The 27030-nt window shown below is 44.0% G+C and overlaps 2 protein-coding genes across 6 annotated transcripts in view; one reads left to right on the top strand and one right to left on the bottom strand.

Moving 5' to 3' along the window:
• LOC115463099 (survival of motor neuron protein-like) overlaps nucleotides 1–7130 on the bottom strand; it is a 95326-nt gene extending 88196 nt beyond the window's left edge. Inside the window, exon 1 of the mRNA XM_030193311.1 lies at nucleotides 7003–7130. Within this exon, the coding sequence (XP_030049171.1) occupies nucleotides 7003–7044 (42 nt within the window). The 5' untranslated portion in view covers nucleotides 7045–7130. The remainder of the gene's footprint in view (nucleotides 1–7002) is intronic.
• A 371-nt stretch (nucleotides 7131–7501) lies between these two features.
• The window catches only part of BDP1 (B double prime 1, subunit of RNA polymerase III transcription initiation factor IIIB), a 330901-nt gene continuing 311372 nt past the window's right edge, over nucleotides 7502–27030 (top strand). For 4 of the 5 annotated variants that reach the window (XM_030193306.1, XM_030193305.1, XM_030193310.1 and 1 more), the window contains exons 1-2: nucleotides 7502–7852; nucleotides 17434–18025. In XM_030193306.1, coding sequence (XP_030049166.1) covers nucleotides 7623–7852; nucleotides 17434–18025 — 822 coding nt within the window. In that variant the 5' untranslated portion in view covers nucleotides 7502–7622. Of the gene's footprint in view, nucleotides 7853–17433; nucleotides 18026–25208; nucleotides 25285–27030 lie in introns of those variants that run through there. The other variant, XM_030193308.1, reaches the window with a different exon arrangement.

The following is a 27030-nucleotide window of genomic DNA, read 5'->3' as shown; positions in this document are numbered from 1 at the left end:
GCCCCTGACTTGGCGCCGTTGCTTGCTGATCTTTTTAACCAGGTGGGAGGGGAGGGTGCTCTGCCTTCCTCTATGATGGAGGCATGGATCGCGGTATTGCCCAAACCCGATAAAGATCTAGCGGAATGCGGCTCATACCGACCCATTTCGGTTTTGAACGCAGACGTAAAAATACTGGCTAAGGTATTAGCTAATAGACTTGGACCTCTTATGCCGACTCTTATTCACCCTGACCAAGTGGGCTTTGTGGCCCATCGTAAGGCCATAGATAATATTCGGCGTACATTGGACCTTATGTTCTTTGCAAAGAGAAGTCAGAAACCATTGTGCCTTCTCGGCTTAGATGCTGAGAAGGCCTTTGATAGAGTCCACTGGCCTTTTATGTATAAGGTCCTAGAGGTTATGGGCTTTGGTGCACACTTTCGAAGTTGGATTAGGGCATTTTATGTGGAACCCAAGGCTTGTGTCAGGGTGAATGGAAGTAACTCCGCTCTGTTTGCGTTGCATAGGGGGACAAGACAGGGCTGCCCGCTTTCACCGCTATTGTTCGCCATGGTTATGGAGCCCTTCGCTGCCCGGGTGCGGTCTGATGTGGGCATTTCAGGAGCTCGAGTGGCAGAGACTACGCATAAGATGGCCCTTTTTGCAGATGACATTTTGTTGTATATTACTCACCCAGTGACTACGGTCCCTGCCTTGTTGAATCACATAGAGGAGTATTCTGCAGTGTCGGGATTTAAAGTTAATATGAGCAAGTCAGAAGCTTTGAATGTGACACTCCCGGCAGAAGTAGTTTCTTCCATGAAAGCGTCGGCGCCTTTCCGGTGGGCAACCAAGAGCATTAAATATTTAGGGGTAAATATAACAACAGATTTGTCAGAGGTATTTGTAGCTAATTACAAAGGGCTGGCTAGCAAGCTAAGGGGAGATTTGGAAAAATGGGGGGATCAGGAATTTTCCTGGTTCGGGCGGATAGCCATCGTCAAGATGAACGTGTTGCCGCGGCTGCTTTATTTATTTCAGGCCCTGCCTGTTATGATGCCCAGGCGATTCCTTGCTTCCTTACAGGATTCAGTAATGCGCTTCGTCTGGGCAGGCAAGCGTCCGAGGCTAGCTCGTAAGTTGCTTTATCAAGACAAGAAAAGGGGGGGGATGGGGGTCCCTAACCTTAATTGGTACTATAGGGCTAGTCAGGGAAGAGCCGCCATTGAATGGTACCAGGAATACCCTGATCGACAGTGGGTGCACCTGGAGCAACACTCTTTGGGGTCCACGCCGTTGGGGGCCCTCATGTGGCTGCCTAGGCAGTTTCGACAGCTGGGTGAGGAGGTGTGTCCGTCCATATGTGTCACATTCCACTATTGGGACAGTCTATTTCCCCAGGGTCATTGTGTGCTAACCCAGATGTCACCCATAGCCTTTAACCCGTTGTTTAAGCCAGGGACAGTAACTGGACCTTTCAGGAGGTGGTATAGGGAGGGATTGAGGACTTGGGGACAATTGTTAGAGAATGGCTCGCTGATGTCTTTTGCCACACTGCAATCTACATATTCAGTTAGAGAGGGGGACGCATAAGCCTATCAGCAACTTACCCACTTCCTTAAAACGAAGGCGGTGGGTCAGGTAATACAGAGGCAAAGACTGGAAGTGGAGGAGATTTGTCTTAAATTTGTTTCATCAAGAGGCTTGATAGGACGCTTATACAAAAGTGTCAATGCACAGGTTTCCAGCTACACCCAGAATAGGTCCAGTTGGGAGCGGGAACTAGGAGTGTCTCTGGGTGGACCCGAGTGGGAGAGAATAGAAAGAGCAGCGAGTGGTGTGTCTGTTCATGTCCCCCTTAAAGAGAATGCGTTGAAGGTTCTGTTTCGGTGGTACCTTACACCGGATCGTCTCCAGCGCATCTTTCCGAACACACTGGGCTTGTGCTGGAGAGGGTGTGGCCATAAGGGGACTATGGGGCATGTGTGGTGGGGATGTGTGAAGATTCGGGCGTTTTGGAAATCAGTACATCATCGACTACAGAGTTGGGTGGGGCGTGTGGTTCCGTGGACCCCCAAGTTTTTCTTGTTCTCTGCAGACATGCATGGCTTAAAACCACATCATCAAGCTCTGATGCGGCAGGCGGTGGGGGCTGCTAGAGTAGTAATCGCAGCACATTGGAAGCAGAAGGGGGTTCCTCCCATTAAGAAGTGGGAAAACAAGTTGACTTACATATGTGAAATGGAGCGGCTGATGGCCGACAGAAAACATCAGCTGCACAGATGGCAGTCTATATGGGAATACTTTTTGAGAAAGTAAGCTCTACAGGTCAAACGAAAGATGAACGGTTACATTTGGACTATAGGGTCAAAGAGCAGGGGTATGGGAAGGTCAGGGAGGGTGGGTTGTCGGGGGGGTTGGGGGCTAGGGATTCCAATTGTTCATTTTAGTTCCAGTTAATCAATACATGTAATATAAAAAAATTTAACATAAATAAATAAAAAAATTCAGAAGTTACCTATGGGAAAGTTACAATGTAAATGTAGCGTGCTGGGTAGGTGTTTATTCTCTTTCTACTATCCACACCAGATACGCATTGTACCCAACGAATATGAAGCTGTATTGTATTGATATTTGGTTTAATAAAGACTTCTTGTAAACAAAAAAAAAAAAAAAAATGAGTATTCAACTCTTCTTTGTTTCCTCTTGGGAGGGGAACACGTCAGGGATGTCTTCTCTCGTCGATGCTTTTCGCTTTGGTAATGGAACCCCTAGCTGAGCAGCTGCGTACTAACCCTAACGTAACGGGTATCTCAGTGGGAGAAAATGTGTACACGGTGTCCTTATTTGCTGATGATATATTGCTCTCCCTGACCAAGCCCTTGATTTTGTTTCCAAACTTGCTTCAAGCCCTAAATGAATATTCCATGATTTCCGGTTTCAACCTTAATATGCGTAAATCAAAGGCTATGCCGGTGGGTATCCCTTCTAATTTGTTGATATCTCTTCAAGGTAAATTCCCATTTCACTGGGTGTCCAGGGGACTGAAGTACCTGGGTGTCTTCTCACTCCTCACTTTGCTGATTTGTTTTCTTATTCCCCTCTCCTGAAAGATATTTATAGGGACTTGGACCATTGGGATCGGTCAGACTTATCCTGGTTTGGACGTATTGCCACCTTAAAAATGAGTATTCTCTCTAGGCTGATGTATTTATTCCAGGTCCTTCCTTTGAAGATTTGGAAGATTTTTGCGAAGATTCTAGGGGTACAAAAGGCTTGATTTCTTGCCTGTACAAATATTTCAGATATTTGGTTAAGCCTTCTTGAGTACACCGCACTAGGTGGCAGGATGAGCTGGGGATTGAGATTGACGAGGATGATTGGGCTCTCCTGGAGCGGGCCTCACTAAAGGTGTCCATATCTGTCCCCTTAAAGGAAAACTGTGTCAAGGTGCTATACAGATGGTACTTGACTCCGGCTCATCTTAACCAAATTTATCCCCAAGTATCATCGTCATGTTGGAGGGGCTATGGTGCTATAGGAACAATGGGTCAGTTATGGTGGACCTGTGGTAAAGCTAGGGCATACTGGAAGGTAATACAGTATAGGCTACAAAGATGGCTTGTTAGTCCACTCCGGTGGTCTCCTCTTTATTTTTTGTTTTGTAAGAAGCCTCCAGGCTTGACCAAGTCAAGCTGTTAGTGCGACATGCCATGTCTGCTGCCCGAGTGACATTAGCAGCACACTGGAAACAACTCTCTGTTCCCCCTATTACTAAATGGATGAACAATCTTTGGTATATCTGTGAAATGGAAAAACTTAGGGCAATTAAATTTCATACTCTTGTTAAGTGGGAAGCTATCTGGGACCCCTTTTTGAAATAGTGATCTTACTGATCTGATTTGTTGTGTACCTGGGCCTTGTACAGTAGACTAACGAGGGGTGGGGGTAAGCTGAAGTATAGGGTATCATTGAGGGTGGGTAGGGAGGAGATGGGGGGATGGGCCAGGGGGAGAGCTGTATAAGAAAATGCTTAAAATATCTTGACGTTAAGATTACCTTTTTGCACAATAGGAAGTACTATTATCATATATTGTAGCTTCTTATAACGTAGGTTGTTCTGGTACTGTGTGCCAGCAGCCTTGATGTTTGCTTGTTTTGGTTTGATGTGTCTTACGCAGTTGCTTCGTAAAAAGTTTAATAAAGACTTCATACAAATTTAAAAAAAAGAATGTCTCAAAGTACGAGACCAAAGAGTAACCACTATTTCTGAACACAACCATGCGCCTGATGTATCCAAGAATGAAGCAGTTTGTAGTATTGCCAAGATGAGACAATGTGTTAAACAATGAATAGAAAAGCCAAGGCAGATTATACAACAGTGTACCAATGAGATTTCTCTGGAATCAGCTGTTTATCTTCCAGCATATGTAGCTTCGCAACAGGCCATAGAGCGCAGACAAAAGTGTGCTCATCATCCTTATTCCAACCCTCGGACTGTTGCAGAGACTGATATCCCCAGTGGACTTCAACTGACATCCAGAAATTCCAACTTCCTGCTATGGCATGCAGGTGTTGGTGATGAGAATTGGATACTGATGTTTGGAACGAGTGAAAATCTACATCTTCTCGAGGAAAAATCTCACTGGTTCATTGACAGTACATTTAAAGTCGCCCCAGAATTGTTCATTTCAAGTTTTTTCGGTTCATGCCTTGATTGACAGGGCTGCAAAACCATTAATTTATGTTCTGCTGAGGGACAAAAAGGAAGAAACCTACACATGTGTGTTTAAAAAGCTTTTGGACTTAAAGCCCAATTTAAACCCCCTAAGAAGCATATTTTCAAAGCACTTAGCCTTCCAAAGTTCCATAGGTTTCTATGGAACTTTGGAAGGCTAAGTGCTTTGAAAATATGCCTCTTTTTAAGTGTGCTATCTGATTTTGAGAAAGCAAGACAGAATACAGTGTCAAGAGTGTTTCCAGCCTGTTTTTTTACGTGCATGTTTATATCATCTAGAACAGATTCTTTGGAGAAAAGTACAGGATACAGGTTTATCAGAGGTGTACTGAGATAATTAGGATTAATATAAAGATGCTGCTTGCATTGAGTTTGCTGCCATTAGAAGATGACCCAGTGGGGTTTGAAAACTTCATCGAGACCTGTCCTCCTGAGATAATACCAGTGATCGATTATCGAGAGGACACATTTATTGGGCATCAGTGTCGAAACTGCAGAGCAGAGCCTTGTTATCCCACTGCAATCTGGAATGTACAGAACCGAGCACTGGATGGTTTACCACTTACTAATAACTCTGTAGAAACATGGCAACAATCACTCCAGCAAACCATCGACTGTCACCATCCATCAATATTTAAACTTATTGATCATTTCAGAAGGGAACAAGATCACAATGAAACAGAATTTTCTTGCTATCACGCAGGCATGGTGGTGTACTTTGACTTCTGTATATTTTTATACGCAGCTTATAGTTTTGTTGCTTTTGTACCTTTTTGTCTAAAACAACATTTAAAAAATAAAGACTTTCAGAAAGAAATCATATTGATAGGATCCTAAGATCTCCAAACTTTTGGCCCATACCACCAATGCGCAGAGAAGCTGCACTGGTGAAACAGATATTTAAAACAATAATACACCAAAGACAGAAAATAACACATTACAAAGGTCACTAGGGTAGGCCTTTGGTAGAGCACTTTTTCTCCAAGTCAGATCACCCTATCTTTTGATCAACAGTAGATACTAAAAAGCAGATTTCAGAACTATCCAAGAATAAGAAATTAAGAAAAATTCCAATCCTTTTGGTTCTAGAGTACAAAATGATTGTTCTGAGCAGAAAAGCAATGAACAAAAGTGCTTTAAATAAATATGAAACAATTTAATAATTACTTTATTGACTCCTCCTCAGACCTAATCTTGCTAGTTCAATCTTCTCACCACCCATCCCCTCCTGTGCTTTTCAGTATATTTGGTCATCATCATCCTTTGTATAGCTCATTTTGCTCTGAATGGAGGGCAGTTTTCCAAAATTAATTGGCAATGTGCTTAGTTCAATAAATAGATATCATCTGCAACTTTAACTTCAAGTCCATAGACCGCTATTAAATGGACTGGAAAAATTCCTCATTTTTAGGTATAACTTGTCTGGAATGTTTTTACGTTTGGGGAGCGTGCCAGGTGCCCTTGACCTGGATTGGCCACTGTCGGTGACAGGATGCTGGGCTAGATGGACCTTTGGTCTTTCCCAGTATGGCACTACTTATGTACTTATGTAACTTTTGTTTCTACCTCATTCAAAACCATAGAATGCTGGCAAGCAACGATTTATTCTCACAAGACCCACCAGCACTGTGAAAATAGATCAGTGAAATAAAGAGAAAGAATCCTTTCAAAATCGCCACACTCCTACAGCTCCTACGGGAAGCAGAGTATGAAGTATAGAAGTGTGGAAAGAGGCATGAAAGCGTGAAGCATGGAAGAAATAGTGATAGAAGATAAAGAATAGAAGATGGGAGATTAAGCAAAAGGCAAGGCAACTAGAAGACTAGACCTGAGAAAGTCACACTTTTCAACATGTCAAAACGACCTATATTATCTGCATTATTTTATTATAAACTACATATCTGTACTTCTGCATGTAAAGGTTGATGCAAATAAACGCATTTAGGACTAGCTTTTGGGAGCTAATTAAGTATGCTGCAAGCCCTAAATAAAACCAATATTAATAAAGAAATGATAACTACTAGTGGTATCTACTGTTTAAGATTAGGCACTATACCGATGTCTAGCCCACTACTGACTCTCTACTTATTTGACTGGGATTAACTCTAAACAGGAAACGAGTTAACTCCTAAACCCCTCGGGGGAAGGAAAACAGATGTCCCGTTCAGCGCGACAGAAAGGTTCTTAACTAGAAGTAATCGAAATTAACATAAACTAAATTCAGAAACGAGCTGTCGTGGTTGCCCTGCCCTCATTCCTCCATAGCATTACCGGAACCCTACCTGCCCAGCACCGCGTGTGAAGAGCACCGTGCCCGCCGCCATGGAGATACCACCGACCGCAATCTCTCTTTCTCTCTGTCACACAACACAAGCAGCATAGACTCTGGGTCATCACAGCAAGAGCGGACGCGAACTCCCTTCTATTCCCTGCAAGTAATTTACAGCACGCCCCCTACCGTCCACTATCAACGTACTACCTCTCATCCTCTCTGAGTGCCAGGAGAACTACAGGATCCTGTGCCCACATCAAAGATGGCCTCAGGCTGCCCTCTGACGTCATAAGCTTGAGACACATGAGGCGTCTCATTTTCTTCTTTCTGTGAGTTTTGCCGCGGCGTTTCCGTGTGACGTCATGTAACTTGGGCTGCATGCTCAGGTCCTGTGCCCACATCAAAGATGGCCTCAGGCTGCCCTCTGACGGCGTAAGCTTGAGACAGATGAGGCGTCTCATTTTCTTCTTCCTGTGAGTTTTGCCGCGGCGTTTCCGTGTGACGTCATGTGACTTGGGCTGCATGGTCAGGTCCGGGCACGGATAGCGATAGCGGTGCTGCAATGCTTTACGGCCTCCTCCGCTGTTATCTCGCCGTGTCTCGCACTGCGCGGCCGGCCTCAAGTTCGCCATGTTACGGCGAGCGAGGCTCAGCGTCAGACCCAATGTGAAACCTGGAGGAAGAGCAGCAGCGGTAGCTCCTGCTCCCTCTCAGCCGGAGGATGGAAGCACGTCCGGAGCCCCGACGGACTCTGTTTCTAGCACAGGGGAATTGCCCACCCCGAACTGCGATGCTGAGAGCCGGGAGTCCTCTGGGGAGGTGGTGGTAGGAACAACACCACCAGTGGCAGCAGAAGGCCGGTGAGTAAGAGTCTACACTGCGTTGTCTGGGAATCTCGGTGCTTCTCAGTTTCAGAAACCTTTATCGATATGACAATTTATAATAGAGCGGTTAAATTGTTGCAGGAATTACCCCAATTGTTAGCAGAATCTGTGGTACTTCAGGAGTCAAACAGCACCCACCAGAATGAGGGAGAAATCTTCTTTATTTGCCAGCAAACAAAGTAGAACATCAGCACTAAGTCTCTTCTCTTTCTCAGCTCTCTGGATCTTGTGGCTTCTGTCTGTCCTCTTCAGCTCTCTTCTCTTCTTCTCAGCTCCTTCTTCTGTCTGTTTCCACCTAAGCTGCCTCTGCTCCCAGTTATATACAGTTCTAACCCCCTCCTAGCCCCCCTTACTTTCCAGATGGTAAAGAATAGATTAATTACCCTGTCTGAACCAATCATCTCTATACATATATTTCCAAAATATCAGTTACATAGGTTTGATATTTCCTAACTGACCTATGACCTGGGGCCTCTCACACTAGACAATTGGGCACCAGAACTCTTACATTTTATTATTATTCACATAATCCCAGTCATAGCTTAAACTGGGTTCATTTAGGGGCTAAGAGGCCAGTCTTGCTTAATGGCATACAGTCCTACATTTTACTATAATCCATCAAGGAAGTAAGTTGACTTTTTCTGACCTTTTTCACCTATTAGCTTCATACATTGAACTAGCTAGGACTGTAGATAATTCAAACCAGATGATGACCTTTTCAACTGCAGTCTTACTTGAAAGTCAGACAAAGATATAACACTGGATTTAAAGATATTCTACATATTAATTACACAGAATGAAACATATTCTACAATAAACAGAAATCAAAATTCCTTATAAAACAAATCTAAACATCAGGAATATCTACACTTACACTATCTCCTTCTAAGCATTTTAAAACTAATCCTTTTAAAACTACAGTATGTCTGCAACATGCCTTGTTCATAATGACACCCATATGTGGTAAAATAATATCTATGAACTAGCCTTAACCATCTATCACTCACAAGGGGTCAAAGAAAGTTTCTCTCTCTGACCTTTCCGACCTGTAGCCCAGCAAAGTTAAACTCCTGAGCAATTAAAACCATCTGGCATTCCTCCATCTCTTGCAAGACTAAAAAGTTAAATACCATTTATTTCTATGCCCACGCTGTCTCAAAATCATTTCGGATATTATGGTAATTGGTCTCCCCCCCCCCCCCCCCCCGAAAGAATTACAGAGTACAAGTTTCAGGAGTCTGGCCATGTTCAGTATTTTGTTTTTGTCTAATGACAGGAAATAATTTTGGTGCTGTTTCTCCCCCCCTCCACGGGGGGGTTATAGAGTTCTTGATCTTTGCTTTATTTATTTATTAGGAGTCACCAGAAACAAAAACATGAGGCTTTAATGAGTTCTGTTAGACCAAGCAATTTGTAATAAAGTCCAAGCCCATTCCCTTTATGTGAAAAAAAAAGTTACAGAAGCTCAGATATATAACCTTATTTATTTTACCTTTATAGCCTGTTTAATTGCAAATTTCTCAGACTGCTTATGGACCCATGACATGAAAAATTGGCCATTTTCAATGTTTTACATAGTTATATAGTAGATGCGCTTCTCACCTCAGTCACTACACTTACACCTATTACACCGCAATCACCACTTATGGCCCCTGTCCACATCCTCTTCCTTGCCCTGTCCCTTCCTAATCTTTTTCCCCTCCCCTTACCGCTGTCTACCGCTGGAACTCATTGCCCACCTGTGTTCCCTCCCGTCCTGCCCGCTACGGCAATACCCTATTCACCCCATCCCTCACCACCTCACCATCTCTCTTGTCCCCCTCCTCCTTCCTCCTTCCTAGCCCTTAATCTTCAACACCTCCTTCCTGCCATTAACCCTTCACCATTCCTCCTAAGTGCACCCCGTTTTCGTCGTCTTCGTCGCCCGACCTCCCCCACCCTCCTCCGCACTCTCCTGCTCCTCCTCCTGCTGTCCGCGGGAGACATCCTAATCCAGGCCCCCCTCACCTGTCCTCCTCCTATCCATGCAAACGATTCCGCGATGTCTCCAATCTCGTCTCTATTCCCTGTAGGAGTATTTCCCTGTGTGTCTCACCTTGCGGGCCTTGGCCTGTATAATCCTATGACAGCAAAATGGAGGCTGTACACTCTGACCCACACATCTCTGTGTCAGCAAGTAACAGCTTTGCAGCTTGTGGAAAATTCCAGCAGAAGCTCAACACCAAGGACATGCTGTGGGCAAAGCAGGCCCCCTTATCTCCCTGAGAGGCTGGCTCCAGCAAGGCGGGTGAGAAACAGAAAATGCATACCAAAATGTAACAACTTGAAGGTCAAGAACAATGGACTGTTCTTGCCAGGCAGTGAGCTGAGGAAGATCCAGATTGGTTCCTGCAGCCACCGGACCAAGAGGTACGGGGAGAGCGGGAACAAAGGAAGGGTTATTCGGAAGCCTTGGAAGAAGGTGGAGGTGAAAATAAGACCAGTGAGACCTAATAAGGTCCACCCACTGGTGAACTGTGTATCTGGAGGAAAGTATCGTGTTTCAGCTGTACCTGCCCTGCGTGACCTGTGACCTCCTTATCTGCTGCAGAGTTCCCTTCCAGCTCTGACTAAGACTCGCTGCTATATCAGCTTGAGTCTGTGAGGTGTCCCATGCCAGTTCCCAAGAGAGAGACGACCCTGAGGTCTCAGCCTGGTGAGAAACACGGTGATTCATTTCCTACTAGTCGGGGGCTAGTTAGTGGTATTTACCTGATCAGAAGGCTGGTGCCGTCGTACTTGTGATCAGGAGAAGCTGCTAATAACTGTACTACCTCGTAACATAGTGTGACTGATCAGTGATGTAATTTTATCTGGTAACCAATAAGAATTAGTGTTTAGTAGTGTGACGTATGAGTGTAATTTTATCTGGTAACCAATAAGAATTAGTGTTTAGTAGTGTGACGTATGAGTGTAATTTTTATCAGCCAGTGTTTTGTATTCAGCCAAAGCTTGCAGAGTTCTATTTTGTATACCTTAGCTCTATTTTCTTACCTGACATACTATAATAAATCTAATATATATATCAGCCTACAGTCTCAGCTACAGTTCTTTCTAACGGAAGGATTTGGCTAGGTTCCAAGGTTCCCACCCCTAGACCTAATTCAGGATTATTTGCTTGCAGATAGTTCTGCTTAGGGGAACCTGGACACAGGTAATTTATTATCTGTGATTTATCCTACATCCCCTTCTGCTCCCCTTCTCATGTGCCTTGTGGAATGCCCACTCGGTCTGCAACAAACTGCCCTTCACCCACGATCTCTTCATCTCTCGTTCCCTTCAACTGCTCGCCCTAACTGAAACCTGGCTCTCCCCTGACGACTCTGCCTCAGTCGCGGCCCTTTGTCATGGAGGCTATCTCTTCTCCCACACTCCCCGCCCAGATGGCCGCGGTGGAGGTGTCGGGCTACTTCTCTCGCCCTCTTGTAGTTTTCAACCCCTCCTCCTACCGCAGTCTCACTGCTTCTCGTCCTTTGAAGCTCACTCCATCCGGCTATTCTACCCATTACCACTCAGAGTTGCAGTCATCTACCGCCCCCCTGATAAGCCCCTCTCTTCATTCCTTACTGACTTTGACGCTTGGCTCACCGTCTTTCTTGATCCTGCATCTCCATCCCTCATTCTTGGTGATTTTAACATTCACGTTGACAACCCATCCAACTCCTACGATTCTAAATTCCACACTCTGATATCCTCCTTTAACCTCCGACTATGCTGTCTCGACCTCGTTCTCTTCTCTTCCTGCTCACCTTCCAATTTCTGCACCTCAGTCCTTCCTATCTCAAATCATCACCTAATCACCCTCACACTTCATCACCCTCCCCCTCAACCTCGCCCAACTATAACCACTGCCTTCAGGAATCTCCAAGCTGTCGACCCCCCTACCCTGTCCTCTCACATCTCCAATCTCTTCCCTTCCATTTCGTCTTCTGAATCTGTCGACACGGCTGTCTCTACCTACAATGAAATTCTCTCCACTGCTCTGGATACCCTAGCACCATCTGTCTCTCGCCCCATTAAGCGCATTAATCCTCAGCCCTGGTTAACCCCTTGCATCCGTTACCTTCGCTCCTGCACCCGATCTGCTGAACGACTCTGGAGGAAATCTCGCACCCTGTCAGAATTCACCCATTACAAATTCATGCTATCCTCCTTCCAGTCCTCCCTATTCCTTGCCAAACAGGAATATTATTCCCAATTAACCAATTCTCTTGGCTCCAACCCTCGTCCCCTCTTCGCCACCCTCAACTCCCTACTTAAAGTGCCCTCCGCTCCCACCCCCCCTCACTCTCTCCTCAAACACTAGCTGACTACTTCCGCGATAAAGTGCAGAAGATAAACCTTGAATTCACTTTCAAGCCTTCTCCTCCCTGTGACTTCTTAACCCACTCCCTCAACCAACCTAACCTGGCCTCCTTCTCCTCCTTCCCTGAGATCACCGAAGAGGAAACTGCTCGCCTTCTTTCTTCCTCTAAGTGCACCACCTGTTCCTCTGACCCCATTCCCACCAATCTGCTTACCAACATCTCCCCTACAGTTAACCCCTCAATCTGTCACATCCTCAACCTCTCTCTCTCCACTGCTACTGTCCCTGACACCTTCAAGCACGCTGTAGTCACACCACTTCTCAAAAAACCATCACTTGACCCCACCTGTCCCTCCAATTACCGCCCCATCTCCCTTCTACCCTTCCTCTCCAAATTACTTGAACGCGCTGTCCACAGCCGCTGCCTTGATTTCCTCTCCTCTCAGGCCGTCCTTGATCCGCTTCAATCCGGCTTTCGCCCACTACACTCGACAGAAACAGCACTCTCTAAAGTCTGCAATGACCTGTTCCTTGCCAAATCCCAAAGGTCACTATTCCATCCTCATCGACCTATCTGCCGCCTTCGACACCGTCAATCATAATTTACTTCTTGACACACTGTCCTCATTCGGGTTCCAGGGCTCCATCCTCTCCTGGTTCTCCTCGTATCTTTCCCAACGCACCTTCAGAGTATTTTCTAATGGCTCTTCTTCCACCCCCGTCCCGCTCTCTGTTGGGGTTCCTCAAGGATCTGTCCTTGGACTGCTTCTTTTCTCGATATACACCTCTTCCCTGGGTTCGCTGATCTCATCACATGGTTTCCAGTACCATCTCTATGCTGATGACACCCAGCTTTACCTCTCCACTCCCGACATCACAGTCGAAACCCAGGCTAAAGTTTCCGCCTGCCTCTCAGACATCGCTGCCTGGATGTCCAACCGGCATCTGAAACTGAACATGGCAAAGACTGAGCTCCTTGTCTTTCCACCCAAACCCTCCTCTCCTCTTCCCCCACTTTCCGTCTCTGTTGACAACGCCCTCATCCTCCCCGTCTCTTCAGCCCGCAATCTCGGAGTCATTTTCGACTTTTCCCTCTCCTTCTCTGCCCATATCCAACAGACAGCCAAGACCTGTCGCTTCTTCCTCTATAATATTAGCAAAATTCACCCATTCCTCTCTGAACAGACCACCCGAACCCTCGTCCACTCGCTCGTTTCCTCTCGTCTTGACTATTGCAACCTTCTCCTCGCTGGTCTCCCGCATAGCCACCTATCCCCCCTTCAATCTATCCAAAATTCCGCCGCACGTCTTATCTACCGCATGAACCGATACTCTCATATCACCCCTCTCCTCAAGTCGCTTCACTGGCTCCCGATCCACTACCGTATACAATTCAAGCTTCTCCTATTGACCTTCAAGTGCACTCAATCTGCAGCCCCCCATTACCTCTCTACCCTCCTCTCCCCGTATGTTCCCACCCGTAACCTCCGATCTCAGGACAAATCACTCCTATCTGTACCCTTCTCCACCACCGCTAACTCCAGACTCCGCCCCTTCTGCCTCGCATCACCTCATGCCTGGAACAGACTTCCCGAGCCCATACGCCATGCGCCCTCCCTGTCCATTTTCAAGTCCTTACTCAAAGCCCATCTCTTCTCCCTTGCTTTTGGCGCCTAACCACCTTCCCCATTCATGATACCTACACTGACTACTTAGTTTGTTACCTTTAGATTGTAAGCTCTCTTGAGCAGGGACTGTCCTTCCCCATGTTTAAACTTGTACAGTGCTGCGTAACCCTGGCAGCGCTATAAAAATGCTAAGTAGTAGTAGTAGTAGATGACGACAGATAAAGACTTGTACAGTCCATCCAGTTAACCCAACAAGATAAACTTGTATGTGCTACTTTATATATATATATATATATATATATATACCTGACCTTGATTCGTCTTTGTGTTTTCAGGGCACAGACCGTAGAAGTCTGCCCAGCACTAGCTTTGCTTCCCAATTACCGGTGTTGCTACCCAATCTCCTCTAAGTTTCTGTGGATATTTTCCTTCTGAACAGGGTTTGTTTGTGTTTATCCCACACATTTTTTAATTCCGTTACCATTTTCATTTCCACCACCTCCCGCGGGAGGGCATTACAAGTATCCACCACTCTATGTGAAAAAATACATTCTGACATTTTTCCTGAGTTTGCCCCCCCCTTCAACCTCATTTCATGTCCTTTAGTTCTACCGCCTTCCCGTCTACGGAAAAGGTTTGTTTGAGGATTAATACCTTTCAAATATTTGAACGTCTGTATCGTTTCACCCCAGTTTCTCCTTTCCTCCAGGGTATACATGTTCAGGTCAGCAAGTCTCTCCTCATACATCTTGTAATGCAAATCCCATACCATTTTTGTAGCTTTTCTTTGTACCGTGTCAAGTCTTTTTACATTCTTAGCAAGATATGGCTTCCAAAACTGAACACAGTACTCTAGGTGGGGCCTCACCAATGACTTGTACAGGAGCATCAACACCTCCTTTCTTTTGCTGGTTACACCTCTCTCTATACAGCTTAGCATCCTTAGGGCTATGGTCACCGCTTTGTCACACTGTTTCGTTGCCTTCAGATCCTCATACTATCGCCCCAAGATCCCTCACCTTGTCTATGCATATCAGACTCTCACTGCCTAACACATATGTCTCCCGTGGATTTCTATTCCCTAAGTGCATCACTTTGCACTTCTTTGCACTGAATTTTAATTGATACTTTAGTAACCTTTTCCTAGAGATGGTCATATTTTCCCTCTCATTCTTATTTATTTTACATTTATGGTCTGTTTTAATCTCAAATTTCTCAGATTGCTTATGGACCCGTGACATGAAAAATTGGCCATTCTCAGTGTTTTGAATCTGCTACTTTAGTAACCTTTTCCCTCTCATCCTTATGGAAATGTATATCTGTTATATCTTTATATATTGTACAGTAAGCAAGGAATCACATTTCTGTTTATATTTCTCTGGTGTTACACTGCATGCAGTCAAGCTTCTTGGGATTTTTAGGATTTTTTTCTTTTACTACAAAATACTACTACTACTTATAATTTCTAAAGCGCTACTAGACAAACAACAAATTCTGGTATGACACACGTTCCTTCTGCCACCTGGCACATATAGTAAAATAATATTCAACCTGCCACTGGGCCTTGTTTCTGACTATTGTTTTTTGCCAAATGGATGCTGGGCTCGATGGACCCTTGGGCTTTTCCCAGTGTGGCATTACTTATGTACTTAGTTTGTTCATTCAGTGGCACCCATGGATCGTAATCCAGAACTAGCTCATTAGACTGCAAAAATGTATTTTCACACTGTTTTCGCTGTGATACCGTTTACCTTCAGACGGGTCTGGCTGCTGGATAGCTTGCACCCATGTGATTTAGCACCAGCTGATACAACCTCTGTGATATGCTCACCCTTAGGGATCTCGCTCATTAATTCGCCTAAATAGCCCCCCAAAGAAGGATCCCACTCACCCTCCTTACTTACAAAAATCACAGAGTCTGTATCATGATAAAGGCAGTGCTCTTGTAAAGCGTCAAGAACCCTGTAAAGCTCTAGCTGGGCATACACAGTTGTAAAAGAGGCTATGAAGATGTTAGTGTTACCTGGTGGTGCACAAAGTTCCTTTGTGTTCTTCCAGGTGATGCATCTATAAGATTGCAAGACAACATGGTGTATTCGGGGGGGGGGGGGGGGGGAAACAGGTAGTTCATCAGGGTCTCTTACGATGCTAATAGCAGGTAGATTTCTTCTTTGACCAACTCCACCCCCCCCCCCCCCCACACACACACACACACACACGAGTTTAAGAAAAGTTTTGCAGTTTGTCATTTTGCACGGTTCACGGTTATCTGATCAACACGTAAAAGCACACCTTTCTGGTAGAAATCATCTATGTACGTGTTTTGTTCAGCATTGGTACACCACTGAGGAACCCCCAATGCTTCCTGCTTTTGTCATAGATGCATGTTTATTCATTCTGCAAAGAGTTGTGTTAGATGTCTGTTCAAAATGCCAGACTTCGTAGATTTATCCCACCCAGTACCCTTTAGAGAGAGCCATTTCCAGTTCTACAGTACACCACGTCCCCACCAGGGCTATCTTGCTATCATCGTGGGTGCATTTCTCCCATTGGCTTGTTTATGGCACAGGTGCAACACAACGGGAACATGAGTTTACTGCGCACCCTACGGGAGTACCTTGAATTTCACACGCCTGAAATAATCGGAGAGGGGGCCAAAATTGTCATAGCTGATTTTGGGGTGTCCGATCAGATATTCTTTAGTTTTATTGACAAAAAAGGTAGGCTGGTAAAATCATAGTAGTGTATTTTCTCACACTTTAACCTGCTAGTACAGACACACGGCATTTGTTCTGCCTCCAAAAAGGGCGCCTCGTGGAACTAAAGGTTCGGGTAACGCAGCTCTGCTCAGAAAGGCCACACATTCCCTATCCATTTTAACCAAACTGTCCCACTCATGTTCCCAAATACTGACGACCTTAAACCCTTTCTCTTTTAGGTAATCTGCCTTGCACTGTGTTTTATAGTTGAGAAACTCAAAGGGTTCTGTTTTTTTAGAATCATAGCAGGTCGTACCACTATGGTAACAGCATCCGTTAAATTCAAAGGCAGTGCACTATATCAGTTCTGGTAATATATATGTTGTATCATCTTTTCAGAAGTGGATTTGGATGAAAGCTGATTACTCAGAGGAGAAAGAAACGATGTTTCTATCTGGTTATTAAAGATAATCTGTCTAAATGACCTATCACTAATGTACCCTTCCCTACAATAATAAAACCCCTTTAATCCAAATAATCAAACCATACCCTATCCTAAACCGGAAAGAATGCATTTATATTTCTAAAATTTAATTAAATCTTCATGGTGTTGAATTTACTTGATTTGTATTTAAGGAAAAATGTTAGGCTTTCCTCCAAATCCAATGGAAAACAGTGTTTCCTGTTAATATTTGCTATTCCTGGTGATACGAGGATTTTATCAGAAGGGTCAAATTATTAAGAAAATTTTCCATGGCGACAAATATGATAACGCATATAGTTTTTCCAATGAACCCTATCATTTTTAATTCAACTTATAACTATCAGCTACCTAGTTTTGGCTATTTAATGCAATAATATGGGTTATTTGTTTTCTTATGTCAGAGAGGAGAAACCCTTCAATGATGCCGGAGGATCTACAAAACCTTCAGTAACAGCCTTGCAGAGAAGAAAACGAATTGTAACTACACTTAATTTGGCTAAACCAAGAAGCTCACTTCCATCAGTACAACGAGCTCATACTGCAGCACTGAGTTCTTCTCGAGAACAAACTCCTGAACATCTTCCCAACAGTAGTGCTCCAATTCAGAATGTATTGCCTCAGCCTGAGAAGTCCAGTCCTGAAGCCTCTCCAAAGTCTGCTGCGAAGACTGTGTCCTTTTTGGGACAAGGCCATGTTCTACCTGAAAAGAAAACGCCTGTTCCTCAAGTCCCTCATTTTTCTCCATTTAAAAAGTCTGCCAGAAAAGAGTTGAATGTAAGGACAAATGCTGAGAGAGGGGATGAAGTTCCCCAGAAGGACACACTATCTCCACTTAAAGAGAGGCCCTCACAAAGAAGTTCTGGACCAGGGGAAATCACAGTATGCTCAAGAGCCACTCCACCAAAGAAAATCCAGCGTGGCTCAGACAAAGAGAGAATCCTGAAAGCTCAGAAACTAAGGGAACTGCTCCGAGAAGAACTGAAGAAAGAGAGGGTATGAGCCTAATAGTTCACAAATTTTTAAAAATCTTTAATCATTTAAAAATGTTTTTATTCTTTGTTAACTTCTGTGTCTAGTTTACAGGTATAAGTGCAACAACTGAGGCCTTGAGGTGTAAAAAAACAAAACAAAGCTTGCATATATACAAGAAGAGCCCTGTTGACTAAGGTGTGCTAGTGTTTTTAGCGCACTCAAAATCACGCTAAATCCTAGACACGTCTCTAGTGTTAACGCGTGTTAAAACGCTAGCGTGGCTTGGTAAACAGAGCCATAAGTGTCAAAGATTTTATTCAAAAGAAATCAAAAATCTTCATTACTTTAGCTCTTATGGTGTGCTTAAAAATGTTGTTTTTTTTTAATTCAGCTTTATTAAAGTTTTAAATGGACAAAAACAGTAAGCACAGCTATAACAATATAAGCTGTATGCTTAGTACATAATGACGTGGGGATGAGCAAAAAAACAAGTAATGAGAAAATTCCAGCAACAAAATTATCAAGTGTCCAGAATTTAATATGCATAAACAGCATTCCTTTTTTCAGCTTCAGTTGTTTCATATTTCTTAATAGAAAGTACAATATTTTACCACATATTTGTATCCAATTTTGTATTATCTTTCCAATTAATAAATATTAGTTTTAAAGGTAAAGATATTTCTTAGGTGGATCTGACTGCAGAGCTAGAACTTTGCAATCACAATCTTGTAGATTAGTGTCTCCTATAGATTGAGAAATGGTACAAAACTGTCTCCACAAATAGAAACTCAGAGTAAAAAAAAAAAAAAAAAAGTATGTGGGAGTATGGGGTTTCTTTTATTTAAAAAAAAATAAAATTGACATTTTTTCCCAGTTTGATTTCCTGATCGGGACATGCTTCCTATGTTAGTTGGGGTTGAGGATGCTGTGAAGACGGTATTGGCAGCCCTTTGGGGGGTGGTGGGAGAGAGTTGTGTTTATTGCATAGAAATGGCACCTGGGTAGTGAGAGACCACATTGGTGTTGTCCCAGAGAGTGGCAGGCTACATGACCCCTGGCCCAAGACGGTCTCTGTAGTGACTCGTCTAAATATGTTTCTGAGGGGGAGGGAATAATTATAAAATAGGGTGAAAATCCCTGAGTATTGCATACAAAGGCTCATAATGTCTGGTTCTGATTGAGCTGGAGAGATAAAGAAAAAGAGAACTATTGAGCCAACTTAAAAAAAAATCCTTTTTGACACTTATGTGCTTTTGCATCTTTACTTTTAAACTATTGACAGAAGATTTAACTTTTATTCTAAACTGTAGGTTTGGGGGAGATTGTTGAAGCTGTTTTTTTTAATATGTGATAAACATCTAGAACAGTGATTCCCATACTGGGTTCTGCAAGCTGTCGTCAGGGGTTCCTCGTTAGTGCAAGTTCTAGCTAGTTGGGGCAGGAGCAATCCTCAGTCATTCCTGCACAGGTCAGCTCCAGTGACATAATGGCTGCTGGGACCTCCCTTGATGGTCTTGCTTCAGGTCCTGGCAGCCATTTTGAGATTGGAGCCGGCATGGCTAGGAGCACTGTGAATCACCAGCAGCCATTTTGTCAGTGGAGCTGGCTTGGGCAAGAGTAACTGAGGATCAATCCTGCCCCATCTAGCCCACCAGTGATATGATAGGCATGGTAGAGGGGGCTATATGGGTTCCAGATGAGGGGAGCTCCTTGGGTGGGGGAGAAGGAGGGGGAAGGGGGTTCCTCAGTGTATGAAAAATATTTTAGAGGTTCCATCATAAAAAGCATTTTGGGAATCACCTATTTAGAACTTGGTTTGGCAGTCTTGTGAGTAATTAGGGCTGGTAATTAATCCATGCTTTGCTTCACCATTTCATCATTGAAACTTTAGTATAACTCGTGTAAAACCCTATATATGCCAGAGCAGTCCAGGTGAGTGAGTTTTATCCTTTCTGCCAGCATATGGAGATGGTGCTAAACTGTTTGGCTTTCACATATAGCCTGATGCAGCTGGGAAGTTGATTAATATTTTGTTTCCAGTGGATAGACAGACTTATGGAGTTGGTGCAGCAATGAAGAATTGTTCCTGTGGTAAATGCTGACAGGTCTGTTTCCACTGTGGGAGCCAAAGGTCTTAGTGGAGGGTTGAAGATAAGGAATGAGTGTCACTGTGATTGATTTTATTCCTTACATTAACCAGCCTTCATGGCCTGTATTCCTGCCTCTGGCACTGATATCCCCTGTGCTCTATAATGCAATGGACTTGGAAACTTGACTGCAGTGAGTGTGGGCAGTAGTGGCTGCTACCAAATAAGAGTGAGTGCAACAAGAGGATGCCAGAAGCAGCAGGTCCTGACTTGATCCCCAGTGCTTGGCCAGATGGCAGGCCCTGCTGAATTCTGGCATCCAGCAAAAAGGTATGATGGGTGTAGTAGTAGGATGCCAGAAGCAGCAGGCCCCAACCGATCATCCAACGAAAAGATATGGTGGATGCAGCAGCTGGATGCCAGAGGTAGTGACCTCATCTGAGCTCAGCAACCAGCAAAAGGTAAGGTGTGTGAGATGGCAGGGGCCAGAAGCAGCAAACTTAGCCGAGCCCTGATGTGTAGAAAACAGATAAGGTGGGCTTGGGTACAGACGGGCTGCAGTCAGGAAAAGAAGGGTTTGGATCTTGAGTTCCCCGTTACCAGTACTTGGGATGTGTGCATTCCCCTCAAGTTAAATTTGACAAGACTTCAGACTTTTTGCTAGAGAAGCTGTTGGAGCCCCTGTCCAACCTGACGAGCATAACCGTGTCTTGGAGTCTTCCCAGCCTGATTCTAGATAGAAGATGAAGGAAGCAGGAAATATTCAGCTTTTCGATTCCTTGGGAACATGATACTGAGGAAACAGCACAATCTTAACTCGCCTTTTGTCTAACTAGACCCTTAGAACACAGTGGATAGAGATGCAGTATGCCACCAGGAAGAACTGGGTTTAATTCTAGCAAGTTGAACATCAAACAAAGTAATTATTATGGCAGAGTTAGCTTCAGGCTGCTGTCTAGGTACAGGTTGAAGGCAATATGAACTTGGAAGCTAACATCTAGCCTGGGTGGTACCTGGACAGGATCTAGAGGCTGAAGGAAGATCACTGCCCAAATATTCATTCCCCTGACAAGGAGAAGCCCATTTAACTTTTATTTTGAGAATCTTCCTTTCTGCCTGTTTGCATGCAGGTTGAATAGCCTTTCTGACTAAGCAGTGCCTCAGATTTGGACTAGCTGTTAAATTAGGGTCATCTATGCATTACCAGTTCAGGGATCTTAGAATGATAGCTGTCCTCATGAAGTAGTATAGATACTGGTAAGCTACCTGGTTTGACACAAACCTGTTCTGGATCTTAGGCATTTTTATGTCTTCATCTCTGTAAGTTCCATGAGGGTCTAGCAGCAGGATGGCTTCCTATGGATGATATATAGGCCATGGTGATCAGCAGTGGTGGGACTTGTTATAGTTCCAGCCTTCCCCCCTCCCCCCCCCCCCCCCAATACATCACACCGCCTAAGATTGGAAGATTATGAGCCGATATGTTCAAAGTAACACTGCAGTTCGCCTAAAGTTAAGTGCGTTTTTCAAATTTTTTTTAGATACACTTTATTTGGTGGACATTATTGAAGAGACTTGAAAAGTTTTGACATTATTAAAGCTATCAGCAAGTATTTGGAGGTTTTTCAGAGCTATGATTACTTTTAGACTGATCACAGTTTTAAGTGGTTTTAAGATTTATGCTTCAGCATTACCTGTGTCAGTCTTTGAGGTCTTTTCCTCCATGTTTTTGAACATTGCTAATTTATGAGAGTTTCCTGTATTTCCCTTAAACCCACCATTAGCCTTTTTAGATTTTCATTGTTTCTCATATGGTGATATTGATCCAATTTCTTTTTTGTTATTAATGAGGGGACCCAGTTATTGCCTGCAGTCTTGTCTCTATATCATGCTACAGTAACTTCCATAGATTCTCCAGTCATCTTGTTGGCTCTTAGATTTCTCGGGCCATACTGATTGTACAGATGGTGCTGGCTGTCTCCTCTTCCTTCCTCAAGAAGGCATCTACTATTGAGCGGTTCTGTTGTTCCTGGAGATTGGCCCCCCATGATCTATAGACCCTGGCATGTCCCTTGGACAAAGTAAAAAGATCTTCAGGTATTCTTTAGCCCTAATGGGCTATGCTTGCTCTAGGGGCCCATCCACTTCTCCCTTCAGTAGGGAGAATCTGATCTTGGCTTCCTCGATCCAGGAGAGGCAGCTTGTTGCAAGGGGTAGACTTGATTGGGCTAGAAGTTAAGTAGGTCAGCTAGAGGTATGTGGCTCCCTCACAAGGAACTTGAGTATGAGGCTACCAGTGTGGCCAAATATTATAATCAAATTCTTTGAATGCTAATCTCAGCACCTTGTGAGTCTGTATGAAAGACTTGGTACAGACCTCCTTGCAAGGTCACATGGATTGATTATAGGCTCAGTCTGGGCTGCTTGGAAGTTGCAGGCTCAGTCCAGTAGTAGGCCACACAGGGATTCTTTGACAACAGGCTTTCCTGAAGACATGCTTTCAACATCATCTTAGATTGGGTTATATTTCTAATCTAATATAGGTGTTTCTATTCCACTTTACCCTAAAAAAGGCTCAAGGCAGATTACAGATAAAGACAAATGGTAGCATCCTTTACAAATCGAAGAAAACAGCATTTTAAATTAACATATATTCTTTTCAGACTAATGAATCATTCAAATATTTAAGAAAGGTCTTGAGTGCCTTTCTTAAAAATGGTATAATTATCATGGCAGATTATTCCATGATTCAAGACCTTTGCCGATTTATGTTCTCTTCCTAGTAGTCATCTTACAACAAATTGACATAGAAGGCATTTTTAATTTTATCTCCTGAGCCAAATGCAAGGACCTTGAAACAGAGTTAAATGATACTTCATTTGAAAGATAATCTGGTGCTAAACCGTATAAAATTTTAGAAACAACAGTGTCAGGTTCTCAGGTTCAGAGCCCGCGGGGCCGGGCTCTGGAGCAAACGTGAGCCCTTGGGCTGCTGACGAGGAGCGACAGCAGCAGGCAAAACCCACCAACCAACGCTGGGCAAGCGCACCGGCAGGGACTGCAGGCACCGCCCAGCGAGCCGGAACACATGGACTGGAATCCCCCGGACTGGAGGACACAGGACTGGAACACGGGACTGGAGCACACCGGACTGGTCCACACAGCTTCACCTGCACTTAGCTACTAAGCCCCCCAGAAGTTGAGCTCCTGGGTTCGAGTAGCCGACAGGACTTACTGGATACCGGATGACATAGGGACCAGGACTGGAAACAGAAGTGCTCCTAAACCTAAACTGATCTACGTGCTCCCAAGCCTTAAACCAGCAGGAGTGTTCCTAACAGTAAACTGACAAAAGGACTTCCTAAGCCCTATACTAAACAGGAGCTCCTAAGCCCTGCTGAAGAAAGGGACTTCCTAAGCCCTAAACTAACAGAGCAGGGAACTAAACACAAAGCTAACACAGGTGCTACCAAGCACCAAGCTACAAGCAGAGCTTTACACTAATAAGCTAAACACAGAACTAACCAGCTACCTAAGCACTGCTCTAGCAAGCTAGATACAACTAACAAGGTGCTTCCTAAGCACTACTCTGGCAAGCAACCAGAAGAGCTCCTAGCACTAAAAGGGAAGACAGGGGAGCCACAAGGAGGGAAGCTAATACATAAGCCAAAAGTGCTTCTAAAGCACCAAACACCAACAGCAAAGACTGCAATGCTCCCAATAGCACAAACACCAGAAGTACTTCTAACAGCAAACTCTGCAGTGTTCCTAACAACACCAAACCCTGAAGTACTTCTATCAGCAACAGAGCTTCCAAAGCCCTACACACAGCAATGCTTCCAAAACCAAGAGGGAAAAGCAGGAAAGCTAAACACACAGTCACCAGTGCACACTGCACTAACACTAACCTGGCCCTTAGCAAAAGCAAGCAGGGAAACTAGACACAAAGTCAGAAGTGCACACTGCACCACCCTAACTAAAGCAAACACCACTGTTGCAAAAGGCTCTGAAGGAAACAACACCACTTCCTTATCAAGGCCCTCCCTGATGATGTCACACTCCCTAGACCTAGGCAAAAGCACACTGACCCAGAGAGGCCCAACCCACACCAATGCAACACTGTGAAGCACTTGAAGCCAGTACACCCAAAGAGAGGTAGAGCAACTCAGGCAACACACACACAGGTGCAGTATAGTGAAACAATTAGAGCCATGCTGCTGGAAGCTGCCAGCACAGAGAGACAGAACCAGCTCAGAAAGGACAGAGAAAAGAAACAGAAGCCAGCTAAGAAGCTGACCCCCAGGAAAGAGGTAAGTTTGAGAGGGGTTCATACCCCAATCATAACAAACAGTAACTTAAAATGTATCCTTACACAAACAGGCAGCCAATGTAATCTAGTCAAGAGTGGCGTTACATGGTCAGATAATCTACCTCCTAGGATCAGTTTAGCAGCTACATTCTGTACACACTGCGGATGACGGACTGCAGAATTAGGTAATCCTAGCAAGACTATATTACAGTAGTCTAATTGACTAGTGATTATAGTCTGTAATACCATGCTTAAATGTGGTGGCTCTAAAAAAAAAGCTATGTAAAAGCTTAAGTTCATAAAACAATTTCCGGACAATCTCATTTGTATGCTTCCATGCTCAAAGCAGAATCCAGTTTTACTCCCAGAATCTTTATATTAGTTTGCAACAAGATCCCAACATCTTGCAATTTTATTAATATACTTGGTATTATTACATCTTTATCCCACAAAATATTGTTTTTTCTGGGATTGATCTTCAATTCATTCATTAGCCTCCAATAAGAAATCTTTTCAAAGATGACATCAGTTTACTAGTTTCTTGATAATTATGTGTCACCAGTAATAACAAAGTAATATCATCAGTGTAGGAATAGTAAGTTATCTTAAAAGATTTTAACAACTGATGTAACTCAATCAAGTACATTAAATTTATATAGGGGACAATGAGGAGCCCTGTGGGACCCCCTCCCCAATCCATTCTCCATGAACTCATCATATTCAAGTTTCAAGGTTAAACACTTGAGTCAGAAAAGCGTTACAAACTTCCAAAAAAAAAAAAAAAAGGGAAAGCAGAAGATTATAATACATTATAATTATATAACAGTGAAGTGTTAACACTCAAGTCCACATAAGCTGGATCCAAGAAGTCCAAATTTCAAGAGGTATACAAGAAGAAAAAAAAAAGGAACTTATTATAAGTAATTATACCTAGAGCAGGACAGCAAATTATTATATTAAACTCCTGTTGAACTTTTAGAGGCAATGAATGATGCCAAATGTGAAGGGCCCGAGAAAACATATTTTGTCAAATTAAGTCGAATGATGCATTTGCAAGGAAATCTTAAATAAAATACTCCTAATTGGAGAACAGCCTGTTTTAGGAGTAAAAATTGTTTTCTCCTTCTTTGAGTCTCTTTCGAGACGTCAGGAAACAAATTTATTTTTAATCCGAGAAATAATTTATCTCTATTTCTGAAGAGCAGTCTGAGGAGCCATTCTTTATCTGGCGTTAAAGCTAAAGTGGCTATCAAGGTTGCTGGTTTACCTTGTTCCGTTTCAGATGTTTTCAAAATTGCTGACACATCCAAAGACTCATTTTGTTGTTGCTGAACCAATTCTTTTTGTGGTACATAATAAACTTGATTAAAGGGTGGCAAACTTGCTTGAGGAATTTCTAAAATTTCTTGAAGATATCTCTTCAATATATCTATGAGGCCCACCCTATAGATACTGGCTGTTGGGATGCTTCTACAAATGCTCAAGCTGTGGTACAGTCTGTCTGACTACCTTCTAGCATCTGCTGACCTTTTGTAATATAGGCAAACACACTAGCTTCCCTGGTACCTCTGGTCACTGCAATCTTATCCTCCCTTTCTCTTTCCGGAATACCCCTCAACAGGAAGAATCTGTTTGTTCTTCCGAATGGCATAGTTCCCAGGAGATTCTCTCCTTGGAGGAGTAGCCTAGTGGACTTTGATCCTGGGGAACTGAGTTCGATTCCCACAAGCCTCCATTGCCCTAGGTACAAATAAGTACTACTACTACTTAACACTTCTAAAGCGCTACTAGGGTTACACAGCGCTGTACAGATTAACAAAGAAGGACAGTCCCTGCTCATAGGAGCTTACAATCTAATGGACAAAATGTGCATACAATCAAATTGGGGCAGTCTAGATTTCCTGAATAGAGGTAGAATAGTTAGTGCCGAAGGCGACATTGAAGAGATGGGCTTTGAGCAAGGATTTGAAGACGGACAGGGAGGGTGGTTGGCGTATGGGCTCAGGATGTTTATTCCAAACATAGGGAGAGGCGAGGCAGAAAGGGCGGAGCCTGGAATTGGCGGTGGTGGAGAAGGGTACAGAGAGGAGGGATTTGTCCTGTGAGCGGAGGTTACGGGTAGGAGTGTAAGGGTATATGAAGTGACTTGAGGAGAGGGGTGATATGAGCATAACGGTTGAGGCGGAAGATAAGACGTGCAGCAGAGTTCTGAACGGATTGAAGGGGGGATAGATGGCTAAGTTGGAGGCCAATGAGGAGTAGGTTGCAGTAGTCAAGGCGAGAGGTGATGAGAGAGTGGATGAGAGTTCAGGTGGTGTGCTCAGAGAGGAAAGGGCGAATTTTGCTGATGTTATAGAGAAAGAAGCGACAGGTCTTGGCTATCTGCTGGATATGCGCAGACAAGGAGAGGGAGGAGTCGAAGATGACTCAGGTTGCGGGCAGATGAGACGGGGAGGATGAGGGTGCCATTGACTGAGATAGAGAGTGGAGGGAGAGGAGAAGTGGGTTTGGGTGGAAAGACAATAAGCTCTGTCTTGGCCATGTTCAATTTCAGGTGGCGGTTGGACATCCAAGCAGCAATGTCAGACAAGCAGGCCGATACTTTGGCCTGGGTTTCCGCAGTGATGTCT

Source organism: Microcaecilia unicolor, chromosome 2, assembly GCF_901765095.1.
Source record: "Microcaecilia unicolor chromosome 2, aMicUni1.1, whole genome shotgun sequence".
NCBI lineage: Eukaryota > Metazoa > Chordata > Amphibia > Gymnophiona > Siphonopidae > Microcaecilia > Microcaecilia unicolor.
This window is presented reverse-complemented; position numbering and strand designations above follow the sequence as displayed.